We start from the raw sequence: 20,710 nt of genomic DNA, 5'->3' as shown, positions 1-20,710 counted from the left end.
GAAGCCAAACTGGTCACTGTCACCATCATCACAACAGTGAGAAGCAATGCCAAGACCCATCCCAAGCAACCTGGACAGTTGAGCAAAGAACAGTGGCCCGAATGACCTCATGACAATAGTTTCCCTTGGCAGGGACAAGAAGGTCATTGCAACAAAGGTTTGAGAATCAAAAAATGGTTGAATGTAAGAAGTGGATATGGTTTCTTCAATAGGAATGACACAGAAGAGGATGTATTTGTGCAGCCGACTGCCACAGAGATTAACTCCAAGACATTCCTCTCTACAGAGTAAGGGATGTGGAGAATGTGGAGTTTTCTGTTGAAGGAGAAAAGGGTGTGGAGGCAACAAATGTCCCTAACCCTGTGGAGATTCAATTCAAGCTCAAACTGTGCAGGAGACCATAAATATTATATATGCTAAACATGTCCTAGGGGTCCTTCGCACAATTATCAGCAGAATTATGAGACATGTTAGAGTGGAGAAAAGAAGAAAGGATTACATTGTGCTTCCAATGGACATGCCTAACAAAGCTGGCCGTACTGCAGGCAAAAATTCCCAACTTACTGCTTATGGAGGGAGCCCTGTGGCTCCTTTTCTAGGAGCAGTGATGGAGGGTGCTGACAGCCAGGATGCAGGAAAACAATGTAGACCATGGAACAGAATATATCATTGTTTTAACCCATGATTCCCTGGGGCCTCTTCAGTAAATGCAGATCACAGAGGATGGCAGTAAAGAGAATACAGAGAATCACACAAGACACAATGTCGGTAACCACTTGACTTTGGTACACCCACAACTGCAGTTACTGTGCCAGTCCAGAAAATCCTAAACCAGAAGATGATAAAGAGACAAAAACAGCAGATCTGTCAGCTTAGAACTGGTGCATTCTAGAGGCTAAGCAGGGTAAGACTGTAAATACCAGCTTACCATCTCTACCATCATCTAGTTTAGTCACCCAATGAGAAGAAATGAACATGAAATTGCAGCAATGAGAATGAGCTGTAAATTGGTCTGAAGTTCTTGCTTTTTGTGAGTTAACCAGATAAAGAAAAATATCTGCATTATCTGTGAGGCACTGTTTTTTTTTGTAACCTAAGTATGTCTCTTTTTTTTAATGACAGGTGTATATTTTTCGAAAGACTGGTTTTTCTCTCTTTTTTTTTTTCTAAGTTAATTCTTTTTGATCTAACCTTTTCTCTAGTTCCTGAAGACTGGTTTTTCTCAATACACCTTTGATGGTTTCTGAATTCTTTCAAATGCAGTAAAGTTGAAATATTTAAGAGCTTCATTTTTTAATTTGTAATAAATGCTTATATCTTGATACTTAAAAAAGTCAACCAACTTGAAGTATGTACTTTAAAGGTTAAATAATAATAAAATCATAAGAGATTACATGCCTGTGCAGAAGAAAGTGATTTTATTTGCATACAGGTTTTCCACTTTTTATGCATTGCATTAAAATTGACAAGGGGAATTAAGGCAAAAAGCTAAATGTAATGTTTTTATATGGTGAGCAGACCTCTGTAAGTATATTCAAGTGTCTCTTCTGTAATTTAACTTGATGAACTAACTAGACCAGTGTTATGTTGACAAGCTGTTAACCCAAATGTATGTGAAAACAGTAAGCAAGCCAATATTAATATTTTAAAGTATTTTAAAGTAATAATATATCATTAAAATATATTTCCATAAAATATTTCTGTTTTTAGAAGAAGTTTGAAATGAGGGACGTGTTAAAGAACTTGATTGTGGTAATTGAAAGTGAACAAGTTGGTAAGAGAGACATACTGAGAAAGAATCTGTGAACTTCATAAGCAGCAGGTCTTTATTAGGGAGAGGAGACCTGAGAGGGATCCTCAGCATCAGAGTAACACTCTGAGAGGGGCGAGAGCACACCTCTCTTACAGGCTTGGGATTTTAAACATCCTGTGGCATGGAAAAGGGATGGTGGAGGGGGATGGGTGTTAGGTAAGATGGTTGGGAAGGAGGATGGGGGAGGTGCTAGACATTAGCAGGAAGGTCATTGGGGTTGGGCAGCTATGCATGTTGTTTTCTCAACATTCTAGCATTCCAGGCTTTTTTATATATAATATATATATCACATATAGGCACATATACACACACACACACACACACACACACACACACACACACGTATATATGCACATACATAAGTGGCTAGGGGCAGTGTGGGGAGTTGTTCAGCCTGGAGAGTTTGTAGAGGCATGATGGTCTTGAACTACTCCCCTGAGGCAGTCTGGGAAATGGCAGTAATACGTTCCTATAAAAATTTTTGGAGGATATTAATGAGGCATGGGAGGAATATTACAGCCAGACAAATAAGGATGAGAGGGACCATCAGCGGGATGAGCCATGGGTACAAGGAGAAAAGAATATTAGCAGGCTGTGAGGATGTTAGCTGTTGTGCCCTATCCCTGAGGTTTTTTTTATCCTGTCTCTAACTATGCTAGATTTATTGGTGAAGAAACAACAATCCTCTCCTAGGAAAAGGCATAGCCTGCTCTTTTCATCTGTGAGGAGATCTAATCCCCTCCTGTTTTGAATGCAAGGTCACAATGGGAAAATAAGGGGTCCCAGTAGAGGGAAGACCCATTGTATCCACTTAGCCCAGGAAGACCACTGTTCCCAGCTGCCCATTGTTCATTGTTGGAGATTGGCATCGAGTTCTCAAAGTCTCTTAGTGGCATCATTAATGATCCTGGACTAGCTGACATAAAAGCAGCATTGACATAAAAACAGCATTCTTTGGACATGGTTTTGTGTGGCAACCTGTATAAAGAAATGTAGCCTTTGGGAGATAAAGTGAGTCATGCAGTTAAATACACATGGGCCAATGGTTATCAGCATGAGAAGGAAAACCAAGAGACTTTGGGATACAGACCTTGGCTCTAGGTTTAAGTAGACAGAAGAACTGGAGGCAGGGGACAAAGGTATGTATAATAAATGGTTCCAACCACAGATGTGGCCTGGTTGGTCATTACCTCGGTCTTTGTTTTGGGAGAGGTTCCAGAGTTGTTATCTGGAGGGTGTTCTGTAAAAACAGTTTAAGTCTAAAACTAGAAACACCTTTACCAAGTAGAATGCAGAGGAAGTAAAAGTCAGAATGCTCCCAGTTAAATAGACTGCCTAAGGGAAAATAACTCCATGAGCATGGCCTACTAAAAAGATAAGTTTGGAGCCAGCAAAAATAATTTGCTTTTTACTTAAATGGAAGGCCTTGGCCAAAAATGTAAGTTTGCCTTCTGTCAGAGGTCCCTGCAAGGGCTTGAATGACCAGTAGCCCTGTGTAACATCACTTCTTCAAAACCTCTTGGCTTTAGTAGCTTTTGTGAGGTCTGGCACAGGTTAGTCCATCCAGATTTCCCCTCTTGTCTCCAAACTGTCTTTGAAGAGTCTCCTCTGAAGATTTTGTCAATTAACCATTCTAGTTAATGAGAGTCACTTGGTGCAGAAGTAGCATTTCCTGGATGTTCTTGGCATTGGAGGGGAAGCTTTAGGCAGGTCAGATGGGAATCAGTGCCAATTAAGATCCATTTTGTAATATATACATACATTAAATCATCATGTGTACCTTGAATATAAGTAATTTTTTTTTTGTCAATCATGGCTTAGAAGCAGGAAAAAGCACTTATATAAAAAAAGTACTTGGAGCTATGGGTATAGCTAAGTTGTAGAGCAAGTGCTCAGCATATTCAAGGCTCTGAATTCAATACTCAGAATCCATCATTCCCCTCCTCATAAAAAATGAAAAAATGATTCCCCTCCTCATAAAAAAATGAAAAAATGATAAAATGTATACAGAAGATTGTCAGGCCAATTGTATTCATTGAACATTTTTTAGGGGCAGTCTTGTTAGGTAGCTCAGGTTGGTCTTGAACTCCTAATCCTCTGCCTCAGTCTCCTGAGTGCTGCAATTATAAGCATGTGTAATTGCTTCAAGGCTTCAGTGAACATTTGTTAACCATTTGGTGTATAACAGGAAAGATAAGTCAATTTTTATTTTTTAATTTTATTTTATCATTTTTACATTTACTTATATGTGTAAGTCAAATTTTAAACACTAAAATTTTTTAGAGCAATCCAGAATGTGAAGTGGAGGGTTCATACACAGATATTTTTACAACTCTTAGTTAACTATTTCAGACAAATCTTCCATGTCTCTGTTTGTGTGTGTGTGTGTTTGTTTGCTTCAAGTCTATGTCTTTCAATCAATGTGGATTTCATAATAGTACTAGGATAAGTTTCAAATTACCTGACAGTGCGTCTAGGAGGTAAGAATATAGACAAAAATTCTTTCTGAAGCAGATTCTAGTGGCAACAGGACTATCATTGCTGAGCTTATTTTCTCAGAGCATTTAGAATTGTCTCTCCTTGCTGGGCACTGGTGGCTCACACCTGTAATTCTAGCTATTTGGGAAGCTAAGACTGTTAGGATCACAGTTCTATGCCTGTGTGGGCAAATAGTTTGTGGGACCCTATCTCCAAAATAACCAGAGCAAAATGGACTGAAGGTGTGGCTCAAGTGCTAGAGTGCCCACTTTGCAAGCATGAAGCCCAAGTTCAAAGCCTCAGTTCCCTCTCCCCCCCAAAAAAGTCTCTCCTCAACTGACAGATAATAGTTAGACATACACAGTGGCCATAACAGGAAGACAGGAAGAAATCACTTTAATTCAACTTCCCAACTACACTAAGCTCTGTTTAGGATCAGGTACGCAGAGTCCAGAGGCTATCACAGGATGCTTTGAAGTCAGACACTACATTAAAGCTGAATTCACTCTTTTCCCAAGAGTAATCCACATCCTAAATACCAGGTATGTCTGGCACAGGGAGGTTTTCACAAGTGAATTTAACAAAATAAAGATGCAGACCCAAGAGCTAGATAGAGCAAAGGTTAGTACACAAATCCAGGAAATCACCCAAGAGGCCCCAAATGACCCCTCCCTGTTTTAACAGCCATGTGTATTTCCCTAGTTCTCCAGTATAAAACATGAAGTTGGGGACCACCATTTTGAGTTTTTGCTCCCATTTTCTGCATGGGTAACAGGAAATGTTTCCTCTCTTTCTCTCTTCCTTGTCTCTAGAGTTGTTCTCACTCTAGAGACAGCATGCTTTCAGTCTGCTGAAAGTGTATTCCTTTCCTAATAAATTTTACTGTTACTTTTACTAAATCTTTGTGCCTTTCTTGAATTCTTCTCCTGCTGAATGCAAGAACCAAGGTAATTCTCAGGATCATTTTTCTGGTAACATTGACTATCCTTTTATCATTGCAAACACATTTGGAGACATGGAGGAAAGACTCTGTATTGTTTATGGTTCCCTTCTACCTATTTACATCAAGATCTGAATTCTTACTGCTATAGACTGAATATATGGGTCCCCTCAAAATTCATATGTTAAATCCTAACAAAGTGATGGTATTCATCAGTGGGGTGTTTGGTAGGTGATTATGTCATGAAGATAGATCCATCAGGAATGGCTTTAATATTCTTAGAGGCCCCCCAACTGTCATGGGACATCTAAAAGGTGATCATCTACAATCTAGGAGTAAAATGTAAATTCCATACTTATCCACAGGACTATCTTTTAGCAGTGTGCCTAATTGCTAAGGACTAGTTATACTTAGCCACCTCAGTGTAAGGCATAATGACAGTGTGCTAAGGTGGAAATTTATAGCTCTAAATACTTACTCTACAGTCGAAGAATCTCATACCAAAACCTATCTTTAAACCTTGAGCAACTAGAGAAGAAAAAGTGAACATATGAGACATAACCAAATAGAATAGAGATAAATAAAACAGAATTGCTGAACAATGGAGAAAATGAAAATGATTTAATTCTCCTTTAAGTTCAACAAAATAGCAAACCTTTGTCTACATTGGCTAAGGAAGAAGAAAATTATTAAAATGATAAGAAAAGTAAGATTAATACAGATTCTACAGAAATTAAAAAGTTACAATTAGTATCAAGAACAATTTTATTTCAAAAGATTTGATAATCAAATGAATTGTGGAACTGTGTAGATATATGCAAACTACCAATACTGTCTGATGAAGAAACAAAAAAAGGTCAGAATAGATGTAGAAATCATACAGAGATTTAATCAGCAACCAGAAACTCCCAACAAAGAAAAACTGAAGACCAGATGGTTTCCCTGGTAAATTCTAGTGAAATTTTAAGGAATTATCATCAATCATTCCCAAGCTCTTCCATAAACTTGAGAAGCACACTTTGTAAGTCATTCCATAAGCCAGCATCCACTCAAACCAATGACACTGAAACAAAAAACAACAGGTCAGTCTTGTTTATGAATATCAATGTAAAATATTCTCAAAAACCTCTAACAAAAATTCAACCATATAGTAAAAGGACTATGTACTATAACACTATGTTTTTTTTTCCTGGAATGTAAGGATGGTTCAATGTTCAAAATTAATAAATATAAATCATCACATTGAGAGAATGAAGGAAAACACACACAACCACCGCAATTGATGAAGAAAGTGCGTTAAAAAATTTCAACAACCTTTTGTGATAGGAACACTCAATAAACTAAAAATGGAAGGAATCTTCCTCAACATAATAAAAGCCATACATGAAATACCTGTAGTGATACCATGCTCAATCGTGTAAGACTGAGTTTTCTCTTAAAATAAGGAACCATGCTCAGATGTCTGCTTTCACCATTTCTACGAAACATAGCACTGAACTTTCTAGTCAGCAAACATGTTCAGATGACCTGGGAAGCAGAGGTATAATTATTCTCATATGGCATAATCTTATATAGAGTGACAAGGCTATGTATTTTACAAAACTGCTATACCAATAACTGGCTTTAGTAACATCACAGGATATAATATCAACATGCAAAAGCCAGTCAAACTTCTTCCACAAGCTCAGCTGTCAAATCCTCAAGGTTCAGTAATAGCATGACAGGTGCATAGTGTGGGCTGTTTTAGCATGGGAAATTCCTAATTTGGGTCTGCTCTCCACCAAACTTTCTGGTCCTTAGGAAGGGCAAAAATCAGTCAAATAAAAGCAGCATGTACTGGCTGGGAGAGGCAGCAAGGACTCTGGTAGAACTTTAGTTCCACCTCCATCTTAGCACCCCAGTTTGTATTCCCAGACATCTAGTCTTTCCCCTCTTATCACAGTTCACTGCCTCTGTTCAGTGTTTTCATCCTTGGGTTTGCTGTTATGTCCACACTGAGTTTCTGGGCAGTCAATTGCTTGGCCAGAGGAGATGATGAGGTCATTGTAGCTTGCAAATATAGAAAATGCAGTCTTCTGCTCTTACCAGCCCACAGTTTTACCAAGATATGTCCTGTGATGATTCCCCCTCACTCTACCAATAAGTGAGCTTGGAAGTGCTAGGAGTTCTTTTATTGATAACTACTTGTTGTGTGGTAGATAGAGCACCCATTTTAAATTTTATTTTCTACAGTACCAGCTGGTACATGTCTGTGGATCTTCCTGTGGTTTGTCTTTTCTATTTTGAATGATATTTAAAATTTTTTGTTGAATCGTTTACTAGTATTTTGTTGATGGTTTTTACATGTATATCCATTAGGAATATTAGTCTATGCTTTCCTCTTTTTGTTGTGTCTTTGCCTTGTTTCAGTGTCTGGGTTATGTGGGCTTCATAGAATGAACTTAGAAGAGTTCTTATCCTTTGAACTTTTAGGAATGGTTTGATAAGATTTGATGTTAGATTTTTTTTAAACAGTATGGTAGATTCTGCAGTGAAGCCCTCTGGTCTGGGCTTTGCTTTAATAGGGATTTTATATTGCTGTTTCAATTAGTTATTGGTGCCAATCTCTGCAGCAATTCATAGGTGGACTGTCTGTCTGCATGCCACAGATGCCAGGGACACCTACCACCATGCTCTCCACACCTTTCTGTCTCTACTGCCTAAACTTATTAGTGTGTTTGTGTCTGACCCTCCCCTTCTCTATGATTGCTTTTTTTGGCTGCCTCACTTCCAGACACTGTGATAAGGTATTCTCAGGCCCCCTGACTTCTCATTATTCTTTATTTTCAGGTCCCCAGAGTACAGTCTCAAAGAATAGGCTCCCCGCTCAATAGTAGTACAATGAGATATAGGAAATGATGCAATGAATTTCTTCTTCAAGACTAGCTTTCCATGTGGAAATGAGTCACTGCCAGACCAAGTCCTCCATTGGACTTAAGCCTTAGGACAACTGTGGCTTTTTCCTGTGGCTAAGACTTCCAGTCCATGGCAAGTCTGGGGGGATAACCTTGTGATTGTAGCTTTTGGTTTTCCTACCTTTTTTGGAGTGGGAGTTGGAGCTGTGGACTGTTTCTTACTTTTTTTTCTGCATTGTTTTTTTGTGTCTGTAACTTTTTAGCTGTCCTGTGACCTAATTCTTGATTTTCGGTGTTCTTCCTCTTTTTCTTCCTGGGAGTAGGGTATCTCCTTGGTACCCTGACTCTTCTCATTCATGAAGTTAGGGAAGAAACTGTTAATCTTCCATTTTATCCTGGAAATCTCACCTATATTTTTTATTAAACTTATTAAGATTTTTAGTTCCAAGACTTCTGTTCTTTTTAAAAATGCTTTCTACCTCTTTGCGAATTTTTCATTCACATGTTGAATTGTGCTTCTAGATTTCATGAATTATCTGTGTATATTCTATTGTATCTCAGAGAATTTCATCAGACAATTCTCTTCAATTCTTGTTCTGGCATTTCACCATTTTCTTTTGTTCAGAGTCTATTCCTGGAAGCTTATTGTGTTTCTTTGGGGGCATAATTTACCATACTTTTTCACACGTTAGGTCCCTACTTTGACATTTGTGCATATGGTAGATCAGTTGTCCTACTGAGTAATAGAACAACATTAGTAATAAAGGAATTTCTGCTGGCAACGTCTTAAGGGATTGGCTATATTAAACAAATCAAGATTACAGTCAAATTACCTGACCTGGTGGTTTATTATAAGTGGATGTTTGGTACTGAGCTCTCTGCTTATTATACATGTGTCATCCTATTGGTCCAGCAAACAGGGATATGCAATCCTTCACTATGAGTTGCAGGCTGAATGTCCTCAATGAACTCAGTATATTATTTAGAGACACCACTGTGTTATTTATCCTTCATGAATTAGGAATTCAACACACAGGATATTTCATACTAGTTGAAATTTAACCTCTTTCTCAAATACATCTTTTTCAGGAGAACTTTTGCATCATCAGTCACAGTGTCAAGGAAATAAATTTGCAAGCAAAAGATATTTGTAATGTAAAGATTCATAGCAAGGAGGTTTCCATTGTCTGAGCAGATCATCTGCCAACATTCCTGAAGCTTTTCTTCTATTGTTTCTTCATTTGTAGTTTTCAACAAATTTGCAGATTTAACATTTTCCTTGATTTGTTCCACAGAAACATGCCAATCCTTAGCTAGACTCTGCAAGGATGCATCATCCACTCCAAAGATAACTTGATATTCATGTAAGCTTTCCTTCAGCTTCTCCACATCACTCTCCTTGATAATATTATGTAAGTGTGGTAATAATTCAACCTTCAAGGCTTCTAACCTGATTAAGTGTTTCAGAGACTCTTGCTTTCTTTCAATGGCTGCCTCAGCAATATTGAGCAGAGAAAGCATGAAATTGTTCTTTTGAGCAAGGAGCTCCTTTGATAGGATGTCATTCAGCATTGGAAAATCATACTCAGAGCTGTTTTTGTTAGAAACCAAGAAAATTTGTGGTTCATCAATGTTATTCTGTTTTAAAGCATCGATACAACAGTATCGGATCTGATGCAGGACTTTTTCTCTTTGAAAGGTAATTGGTTTACATGTCTCTTCATATTTTAAAGCATTGTCCACCTTGGTTCTCACAAAGTAGAAATCCTTTTTCATATTTCTGATCTCTTTGGCAAGGTCTAAATCATGTTGTGTGACACGTGTACTAGAAATAATAATGAAGAAGTCATATTCATTGAATTTTACTTTCTTAAAATAATCTTTTGCATGTAAATTAGTGGTTCCTATGCCAGGCAGGTCCCATAAAACCACACTGGGAATCTGTGGATGTGTGTACGGTGTTCTGTGCATGGTCATTGGCAGCACCCCAGTGGGGGCTGCATCTTCCTCTTCATGTCCAACCCCTCTCAAGGTATTGATGAAACTGGACTTCCCCGCTCCAGACAACCCTGTCACAGCAATATTGATTGGGGTATCAACAATTTCTTGTAATGCATCATTGATTGCAGAGATGACCTCCTGAATGTTCCCTTTGGTCAGGAGTAATTTGATTGAATGGATGGTTTCCTGAGAGATGATTTTGTTTCCTAGCCTCAAGTTCTTAAAATATGTGGCAAATCTGGAATCCCAATCTTGGTGTTCTTCACCATTAGATTCATCAGAAAGCTCCTGACCCATGATTGTGAGCAAATAAAGAACTGAAAGAAAGAGAGGAGAGGAAAGTTGAAAGACATTGCTGTGCCAGATGCTTTGCTCTAACCAAGAGTGCTGTTGCCTTCTTGTTGTTCTCTATCTTATGTCCTGACACAGATTAGTTTTTATATCTTTCTGCTTTCTCTGAATTAAACTTTTTATTGTGGCAATATTTAAACTTAAACAAAAGGGAAAAATAATACAAAAATCTGTATGTGTCCTTTAGCCAGCTTCAACAGCTATCAAAACAGGGCTAGTCCTATTTTGTCTAATTCTAATGGAGCATCCTAAAACAAATTCAGGAACTAAAAATTATGCCTGTGAAGCATGATATCTGTCTTCAGTGGCCATTTGATCTCTAATAGGAATTTCGTACACTCCATAAAACTCTTATTCCTGTCTTGTAGAAATTGATTTTCAATTTTAAACATGGACAGAAGGCATTTTCTCCAAGATTCTAAAAGTAATTTTAATTTTAACTAGTTCATCAAAATTTGTTAGTAAATTTTATATATACACAGCATTTAAAATAATCATTTCTAAGAAGCACTTAACATCTAGTCAGTTCTCTACTCTTTTAAATTTTGCTTTGTTCTATCAAAAGATTAGCAAATTCTTTAAAGAAAATAATTTGACATAATTGAGCAGCAGAATTCTCATTCATTTTTATGAAGTATGAGTGATGTCAGATGTTGATGAGCTTACTTTTTCTTAATCTGTACAAAGCAAACCTATAACAGTGTTTTCTGATGAGGATTTTTTTTAGGAGGGACTTATTTTATTTTCACTTTTAAATTTTTTATAGTGCTGAGGGTGCATGGTGACATTTACAAAAGTTCTTACAATATATCAAATATTATACTTGAATTTACCCCTTCCATCATTCTCCTTTATTCTGTCTCCCCCATTCCTGGAATAGTTTCAAATAGTCTCATTTTTCCATTTATATACATGTGTACACAGTGAATATATTTTCACTATATTCACCCTCCTACACTCTTTCCCCATATTCTCCCCCCTCTCACTGGTATCAACCCTTGACAGGACCTGTTCTGCCCTTCTGACCTCTGATTTTGTAAAAGAAAAAAATTGACATTTTTATTTGTTTAAGATAGCTAGTTATACAGGGAGTTTCCTTGTGACATTTTCATGTATTATAACCCACATTAGACCATCTCTACTTTTCTTTTTTCTACCTATTCCCCTTCTTATGGTATTTTCAAGAGGTTCAAAAGTTTTATATTCATCTGATGAGCATGTTTTTTGAATCTTCCCTTGATATACATTTTTCATATTAAGCTGCAATTACAGATGGGACAGCAATATATAACAGAAGTAGAAGTTTTCTCAGTCAGACTCCCTGAACAAGAATAGACTGGGTAACAAAGAAGATACTATATACAGAAGAGCAAAAAAGATCATTGACAACCACAAGAGGTATAGACAGAGGAAAAATACAGCAAAACAGAGAGGCAACAAAGTAAATTAAGAAAGTGTTTTCAGTTCAAGCCCTGGATTCCTCAAGAGGAGGGGAAGCTGAAGTCACCAATCAAGGTAAGCCAGATGGCCTTTGAAACAGATTGACATATCTAACTATTGGACAAAACCCACATCATCAGCAATCCTCAATCCCAGTGAAAGAATTTGACTGGACAATGACTTCCCTAGCACAACAGGCCAACACCAGATAAGACAAACTTTCATATCTGTACCTCAGAGAGTTGTGGCAAGGTACCATCTGGGGTTCTCCTTTGAGATTGAGGTACTCCAGAGGTCTTATTAACAAGAAGCAATCACACCTTAGAGTGTCTTGAGATACCTGGCCATAGTATGTGAGAGGAGATGGCCAGGAAGGCTCATGGAGAGGGAGAGACTCTGACTTGAGGCAAGCTGAGAAGTAAACAGGAGCTTGGGGAGGGAAAAATGCAATGGTTGGGCCCTACCACACCCAGTGAGAACAGCTACATTCCTGAGGACAATTTCAAAACAAAGCACTGGCCTCCAATGTCATTTCAGATTATAGAAGTTGCCTGAAAACAGCCTATAGGCAGATAAGCTTTGAGACTGAGCTACTCAGAGGATGTGAAAAGAAGCAGTTTAGGGTTGTGGGACTCCCATCCATAGCATCTTAGTGGGAGAATACCACCAGAGGCAGTTGTAGAGAGGGAGAAGTTTTGACTAAACTGAGGGCTTCTGGCAGCAGCTTGGGAAGTAGCAAAAGGCCCAGAGATTGGACACACAGCCTTATCGACCTGCACAGTATGAACTGCTCCATTGTCTAAGGACAGTTTCAAAAACAAAACACCTAGCCTCCACTGGCAGAGTTCAGGTTATAGGATTTCCCCAAACTGCCTAAGGACAGGCAAGCTTTGAGACTGAGCCAGAGGGGGTATACAGAAAATTAAGGAAAAATCACAGCTCATGGAGTTTAGGGATACCTGGTCATAATGTTGGGAGAAAGATAGTAATGAGAAGTTGTCAAGGAGAGGGAGGGACTTTGACATGGGAGAGCTGAGAAATTAAAGCAGCACCAGGTGCTCAGCTAGTGAGTGGCCTGGTGACTGGTGGCTTCTCCCTCTCTGACTAGAGCCAGCCTCAGTGCCAAGAGATCACTCTAGAAACAGCACCAAGCCCATTCCATGGCTGGCACAGTGCTCAGCATCCAGGAACTATTTCTTGGCTTTGGGGAATTGCTTCCAGGTGACTGAAAGCTCTGAGCACAGGACTCAGGGCTCATGAGATGTTCCCAAATCTCATCCCTTCCACAGGATGGAGAACTGCTGGGCGTGGTTTGAAAGAACTGAGACCTACAGGCAGAGCCCCCAGGTCCCTCAGTTCTCCAACACCTGTGCAGAACTCAATGTGCTATTTGTTACCCTCATATTGGATACATTTGGGGGACACACTAAGGCTTGTATGTGTATTTTCCCATGTATGGTATGTGTACATGGGAACTTACCTTGCCTATAGACTAAAATATGCCATGCAGCCAGTAGTGGCTTCTAGTATACAAAGAAAGGAAGCTTCTAAGGCAGAAACAGCATGGAAGTAGACAATAGACACCTGACCCTTCCACCCTCAACTCACATATAACACCAACCCATGTAGAAGAAAACATAAGAGACTCCATCCACTTCTCCTCTATCTGAGTGGTGCTGGGGACCAGGCCTGGTATCTTGGATACACAGGCAAAAGCATGACTATGGAGCTACCCCCCAGTTCAGTGGTGAGAAACTACACTGCCCCTCCTACTATAAGTCTTGCCTGAACACAGAATAATTCAGCTGAAGACTACTGGCTATTAAAACTTCCAGCCAATAAATTTGGTCTCATATGCATAATTCTCAATGGAGAAACACAAGACTCCCCTGGAGGTCAACAAATTCACAGTAACAGACACTAAGGATAGTAAAGAGAAAGAAAGCCCAGACAAAGAACTCAAAAGCACGATTATAGGAACAATCAATGAAATAAAGAGGATATGACCATGCACTTTCAAATGGCTTGTCTTAAAGTCACCTAGTGCTTTTCAATTTGATCTATTCTGCTATTTATACCTTCTATAACATTCTGCATATTTTACAGCCAAAGGATTTCTGTTTGACTTTTAAAAATTTACTTCAATCTCTCTGTTAAATTTTTGGTAAAGTACTTAATCATTATTCTGTATCTTCTTGAATTTTATTTTGTTTCCTTAAAATGCTATTTTAAATTCTCTGTATGATTGTTAGTACACATTTAATGCTTTGTGTTCAGCTTCTTCTACCTCATTTTGTCAGTTTGAAGACATGTTTCTTAAATTTATTTATGTTTGTTGTTGTATGACAGTGTCTGCCCACTAAAGAATTACAGATTTATTCCACTTTTTATAATCAGGCTTTGTTTGTCCTTGTATGTCTAGAAATTCTAAACAGTTGCTTCTTTTCTCCGAGCCTGTAGTTGCTTATGCTATTTCAACACCAGATGTTACCCTAAGTCAAAGTTTGCTGTGAATTTGTAGTTGATGTGTTGTTCCTCTTTTAGTACTAGAAGGCAGCTTAACTCAGGTTTGTTGTAAATCTGCAGGTTCAGGATGGACCAGGTGAATGCCTAAAATAAATTGTGTGTCTTTGCAAGTCTCCTCAGGGTCTGGAGCAGGCACATGTGCCTCATCCACAATCACTGGATTGTGATTAGGTGTTGTAGGCCTCACTGTGACTCTGGATGGATTGGCTCTGGCCTCCTAAGCAACATGTTGGAGCCCAATTTCAAATTCTTCCTTAAGAAGACAATGATTCTCCATGCTGTCTAGCCTCAGGTTGGGTGAAGGATGGAGTGGCCATGATTATGGTACTAACGCTTCAGTGCTCAGTTGCAACCAATACATACAACCCACTCAGTCCAGTGCAGTGCAGGGCCGGGACCAAAGTCCACAATGCTCTGACCTGCCTGTAGTAGTGATGTACTTGTGACCTAAGATTCCTGCAGTCAGTTGCAGGTGATGCTGGATGGAATACAGGTTTACCCCACTTAGCCTTAAGGTTCGGCCTGTTTTGTATGTGAAAATCTGTTCAAATTGATGTTGCTGTGAAAATCCAAGATTTTTGGAAGTTCTTACTCTGTTGTGATCTTGCTTGGCTTCCACTAGAGATCAGTTTTAAAATGAAAGTATCGACTCTGCACTTGGTGAGGCCGAATTCTGGGTGACTGGGATTAAACTTGCAATGATGTATTGGTCCTGTTGCATTGAGGAGCCTATCCAAAACCTCAATGAACTTATAGTGCTCTTATCATTTCAAAATTTTAAGTTATTACCTAAAATAACTTAACACTGTGATGTTGCTAAAGTATGTATATATGTTCTTATAAATGTGGAAAGAGTGGCAGTAAAATTGATTATGCTCTGTAATCAGGGATTTGAGTTGAATGAACATAGATAAAGGGAAACAAAAAAGATAAACTGTTACTAATTATACTAAGTTATCTTTTGTTATGTGATTACCCCTCTGTTGAAAATTATTTTTATTTGATATACCCTGTAAAAATGCCCAGAATCATGATTTCTGACCTGAAGCCCAAGGATGTGCAAAAATAGTATACTTGTCTGGTGAGATGAAAATTATGGTTCAGAAATTTCAGGTTGTCTGCATTTGTTTTTGGTGTGCTCATGATGTTTTCTCAACAAGTTAAAGATACAGCTTTAAAAACACCATAGGAGACATTCAGTCTAACAACTCAATGGAAAGAAAGTACAGAAATAGGAAATAAACTAAGAACAACAATTACAAAGTAATATGTAAGATGGCAGAAATAAACTCTAGTATAAACTTTCACTAAATACAGGTGGATTCAACTCACTGGTTAGAGTAAAAAAATCAACATGACAATAATAAGATAAATCCAAGACTAATGTGCTTGAAAGTCATTCATTTTAAAAGAACATGAAAACCAACATGTATTAGAGGAAATAATTAAAATGTTAAAAGAAATATATTATCTTAGGTAAAGAAATATCAAGAAACATAAATATCAGGAATATTTGTGTAATTTTTAAAAGCCAAACAGATATTCCCTGAATATTTTCTCTCATGATAGAGGAATTTTACTCATTGTATTGCCTACATTAGTATCCACTGGAAGACATTGCTAATTTCCATCACCACAGGAAGTAATAAGATAAGTAGAATGGTTTCTTCCATGAGTTCCTATGGATAATTTGGAAGAAACTATTCAGGGAAGAGATACAAATAAGGCATTATGTTAGGCAGTAGTCTAAGGTATCAATGGCTCCCATATTCACTAGATCTTATAGTTCTTTTCTCCCCAGTGTTGCCAGACCTGCATATTTCTTCTCATAAGAACATGGAAAAGGTGACTGATTCTGTTAAAAGGGGTTGTAATTTTACCTTGCTAGCTGACTCTTTCCCTTGCTATTTTAAAGAAATAAAATGGTGTCTTGCAGATAACTACATGGTAAGGATTGAGAACAGCCTCCATCCAATAGCTACCAAGGAGCGAAAGTTCTCATTGAATAGATTTTGAGGACATAAGTCATGCCACTACTGTGTGAACACACTTGGAAGCAAATGTGTCTTCTCACATATCCCTCAGATGAGACCCCAGCCCTGTCTAACTCCATGATTGCAGTCCTCTGAGAAAGGCTGAAGGGAGTTATATCCTGTGAAACCATGCCCAGATTCATGACCCTCAAAACTAAAAGGAAACAAATGTGTGTGTTTTAAGCTGGTAAGTCAAGGGTAATTTGTTGAAGAGAAATGGATAACTATGGGCAATGAATATACGTGAAAGATATAAGGTGAAGGAATAAAAAGTTAAGAGATTGAGGTCTTTGACTCAACACTATTCACTCAATTAAAATCACGGATACACAGTTTGACACTGCTTTATTCAAATGTGTATTAATGTAAGAAAACATGTCTGTCACATTAGAATAATTAAGTACAGGTAGTGGAGTAAAAAGAGTGAGTATAGGAATAGATGGAATGATAGAATGAAGAAAGAAGGAGCAGGCTTGCTAGAACCACAGAGGTAGCTGCCCTTACAAGGAGTCATGGAATTCACTGCACTGCTATCATAGAAGCGCAAAGAGAAGATGAACACAGACTAAGAAATTTAGCAAGTAAACCCCATGTAGTAAGAATAAGAAAAAGATTTAAGAAAAGGATAACAATTCCTTTCAGGTGGGTTCTTAAAATGATGTGGATTAGCAAAATTAGAAACATTAAAGAAATATTAATAAATGCTGGGTGGGGTGTCTTACACCTGTAATCCTAGCTACTCAAGGCAGAAGCAGGGGGATTTTGAATTCAAGGCCAGCCTAGGCGAATTTAGCAGGCTATATAAAAAAATTGAAAAGTAAAGGTCTGGGTTATAGTTAAGTGATAGAGCACTTGCTTTGCAAGTGTGGGGCCCAGAATTAAATACCCAAAATTGAAAAACAAAAGGGGTAAATAATGTATTAGATTTGAATAGGAGTAAAATGGCACATAAAATTTAAATGTAATACTAGAAATTTCAAGTTATAACAAATTTCTGTGAATGTTTATGAATCAGTATATTTTTATAAAGTATGAAGTATTAAAATTACTGGGCGATCAAATAGAAAATGATGGCAACCTGTAGAAATGCTAATATTTAACTTTCCCTACAGCAAAATAAGAAATTTCAGCCAAATGTGTCAAAAAAGTTCTACAAAATATTCAAAGATGCGTATGTAATTATAAGTTAAAATGAAGGAGAAAACCCTATGTCACGTGCTTAATTCATTTTAAATATGAAATATCATGAATGGCAAAACAAAATAATGAAAATAAAAGAAAATGACAGATCAATCTTAGTTATAATGATAGCAAATCATTCTTTGTAACAGCAATAGCTAACTGAAGATGTTACACATGCTTAAGTTTATACACAGGTATGTATATATATGCACATACATAGACATGTACTATATAAAGTAGAAATATGTGAAGAATCAATTAACATCCGTGTGATATACTTGAAGGAAAAAACCAAGAGGATTGTTGAAAAGAATTTTCACTAGCTCAGATTTCTTTTCTCTTGACCTATCTGTTGAAAGACTTCCCATGTCAGCACATAAACCCCCACGATTAAACACGGAAACACAGAGGAACCTTGTCTTCTTCCTTGATCCTCTTTTTTCCATATAATCCTGTATCCCATTTGAAAGCAACCATGTTTCTCTAAATTTGTTCATGTTTGATCACCTGTCACACATCAACTACTCTACTTCTCCAATGTCATCACTTCCATCTTAGATTATGTCAAATGTTCTTTCACTCTTTTCTTTTCTGTGATTGTCTTACAGACAACATTGGTTTTCAAACATAGGTAGATTTATCATTTTAACACATAAATTAGATCAACACACCATTTCCATAAAGCTCTCATGTGACTCTTGTTTCACTAATAATGTCCTTTACAAGTACAAAGCACCTGCCAAACACAACACACCTTTGAACTCATTTACTACTTCTGGACCTTTGGCCTCTGCTTCCACCCTGCTATTCCCTGTGCTGTGCTCTTATCTCAGGACCTTTGCACTGACTTTCTGCTCTTGTTTCCTTTATTGCTTTTCCCCTGATGGGTACATGATTATTAATTTAATCTCATCGCTTTAGGTTCTGTTTAAGTTATATAGGCTTCATTTAGATTCTCACTGGGATATAAAATTTATCTATCTCCATCATTCACTTCCCTGTTTTCTGTTTTCTTTTCTTCCTAGCACTTAGAGCTATATGAAATGATATTTTAATGTAATTATTTGCTGTCAGTTTCCTACAATATATTTGAGTCTTAGGGTTGTAAGATGTGTTTTTGTTTTGTTCACTTCTCTATCATTAATGCCCAAGAAATGTGATAATTTACTCTTTATGACATGAGTGGGGGAAATGAGAAACCCACCAATTAAGTGATTTTATGAAAGCTCCATGAGTCACTTAAGTTCCATTCTATTTACAGAGAATGAGTGCCAAGTTTCTGATAATGATAAAACAACATGCAAATACAGAATATGGATTAGGTTAGTCAGACTTTTTGTTGCTGTGACAAACACCTGAGAGAAAGTTTAAAGGAAGATCTATTGATTGATTGATTGATTGATTGATGGTACTGGGGTTTGAATTCAGGGCCTCACGCTTGCTAGGTAGAGGCATGGTACCACTTCAGTTACTCCACCAGCCTGAGCAACGATTTACTTAAGTTCATAGTTTCAGAAGTTTCAATCTATTGTACCCTGGCCCTTCTGCTTTTTCCCTGAGGTAAGAAAACAATTCCATGTTGTAATGATACATACTGTAAGATTTATCTTAACTGTCTTGTCCAGTGAGTATGAATAGAAAAGTGAAAAGTCATAAGATTTCATTCCTTAGAAAAGACTGCATTTCTAAATGACATTATTTTATCAATATATCCTGACATGGCTTACTTTTCATCACAAATGTAAGAGGAGATTATTAGTATTTCTACATTATAATAAAAAAAGAAAATGAAAAGACTCTCCAGTCCTAGATTTCCACAGCCAGTTGTAGCAGAAGTGGTGTGCAGAGGATGTCCTTTCACTCCAAGTGTAGCTTCCACTGGAGTGCAAGGTATGAGAAATGCTGAATTGGATGGAGAGAGGGAAGAAAAAATGACTAGAAAGTAGCATAGAATTGAATAGAGCAAACCTCATGTATTCTGTAGTGAGGTTTCAGAATATATTCTGATACATGCATTTTCACCCACTCTAGGGAAAGGTACTAGAGGCAGGTAAAAACACTGCCTCTAGTTTTACTAAGTTGGGTAAGTTTTACTAAGGAAATAACAGCCATAATATTTGCTGTAAATTTATGTTAACTCGAGTGACTAACACTGTCCATCAGCCATTTCTACCTTCTCTCCACCAAGGCTCCCTAACTTCCAAATGGAGGATCCCAGTGCTCCAGCCCTTGCTCCAAAACATCATTATTCATCACCTCCTTAGGGAAAAGAGATTTTTTGGGGTCAGAAATTAGCTCTGAATGCTTTTGCTGACTTACCAGAAAATCCTGCGTCTGATGATGTGCTCGCTGTTGCTCAAGTCACAGCAATCGGCCTTCAGTATGCTCCAGGCTCTTCACTAGAAATCCACTTCTGCTTCACTCATGCATAGCAGCAAGTACCAGGCATCAGGATATGGTGTGCTATTGGCCAGATGCGAAGGAGTGTGAATCTAGTCCTATTCTGGAACTACTAAAGAACTGAAAAGTGAAAACAAACTCGCATATGTTTGTCTCCCCAGTGACTCAAGCAATTCTAGGAAGAGGAAGTTGAACAGTACTGAGATAACAAATGAGCTCGGTGACACAGTGTGGCAAGTGAGGGGAACACAGAGCAGAAACTTACTAAAAAGGTTGGAACATCTTCTATGATTTGAAAATGATCTCAAATCATTTCTCCTGATCCCTGATACAAAGCAAATCCTGAACTAAGATTCACACAACAGAATTCCTGGGTCCTGTGCAAATGCTAAGTCCAGTTTCACCCTAGACATCTCCCACTTTCAACTTCAAGTACTGCAGCAATGTTTCTGCCTGACTGTACATTTTTTTCCCAAAAACTTCATCCCTGTTGTCATAGACATGAGTGAGAGTTGGACCATGGGTTTGAAGTTTGGAGGTAGGCAGTGGGAAAGCAGATAGGATGGGAAAGTCAGTATGGATGATCCAATGTAGCTGGGCAGGACTTTGAGACCCTCACTCTTACCAATTGCCTTCTGGTTCTCTGTAGTTG

The 20,710-nt window shown here is 37.9% G+C and overlaps 1 protein-coding gene across 3 annotated transcripts in view; it reads right to left on the bottom strand.

The window, feature by feature from the left end:
- The window catches only part of LOC109693549 (interferon-inducible GTPase 1-like), a 35,239-nt gene extending 14,977 nt beyond the window's left edge, over positions 1-20,262 (bottom strand). For 2 of the 3 annotated variants that reach the window (XM_020174903.2, XM_074076632.1), the window contains exon 1: positions 19,978-20,254. Coding sequence is in view for 1 of the 3 variants with exons in the window: in XM_020174905.2 (XP_020030494.1) it covers positions 9,173-10,423 (1,251 nt within the window). In the remaining 2 variants the exon portion in view is untranslated. Of the gene's footprint in view, positions 1-2,170; positions 10,444-19,977 lie in introns of those variants that run through there. The other variant, XM_020174905.2, reaches the window with a different exon arrangement.
- Between the last annotated feature and the right edge of the window lie 448 nt (positions 20,263-20,710).

The sequence above is a fragment of the Castor canadensis genome, chromosome 6 (assembly GCF_047511655.1).
Source record: "Castor canadensis chromosome 6, mCasCan1.hap1v2, whole genome shotgun sequence".
NCBI classification, from domain to species: Eukaryota; Metazoa; Chordata; class Mammalia; order Rodentia; family Castoridae; genus Castor; species Castor canadensis.
The sequence above is the reverse complement of the archived record's forward strand: the minus strand, read 5'-3'. Positions and strand labels throughout refer to the sequence as shown.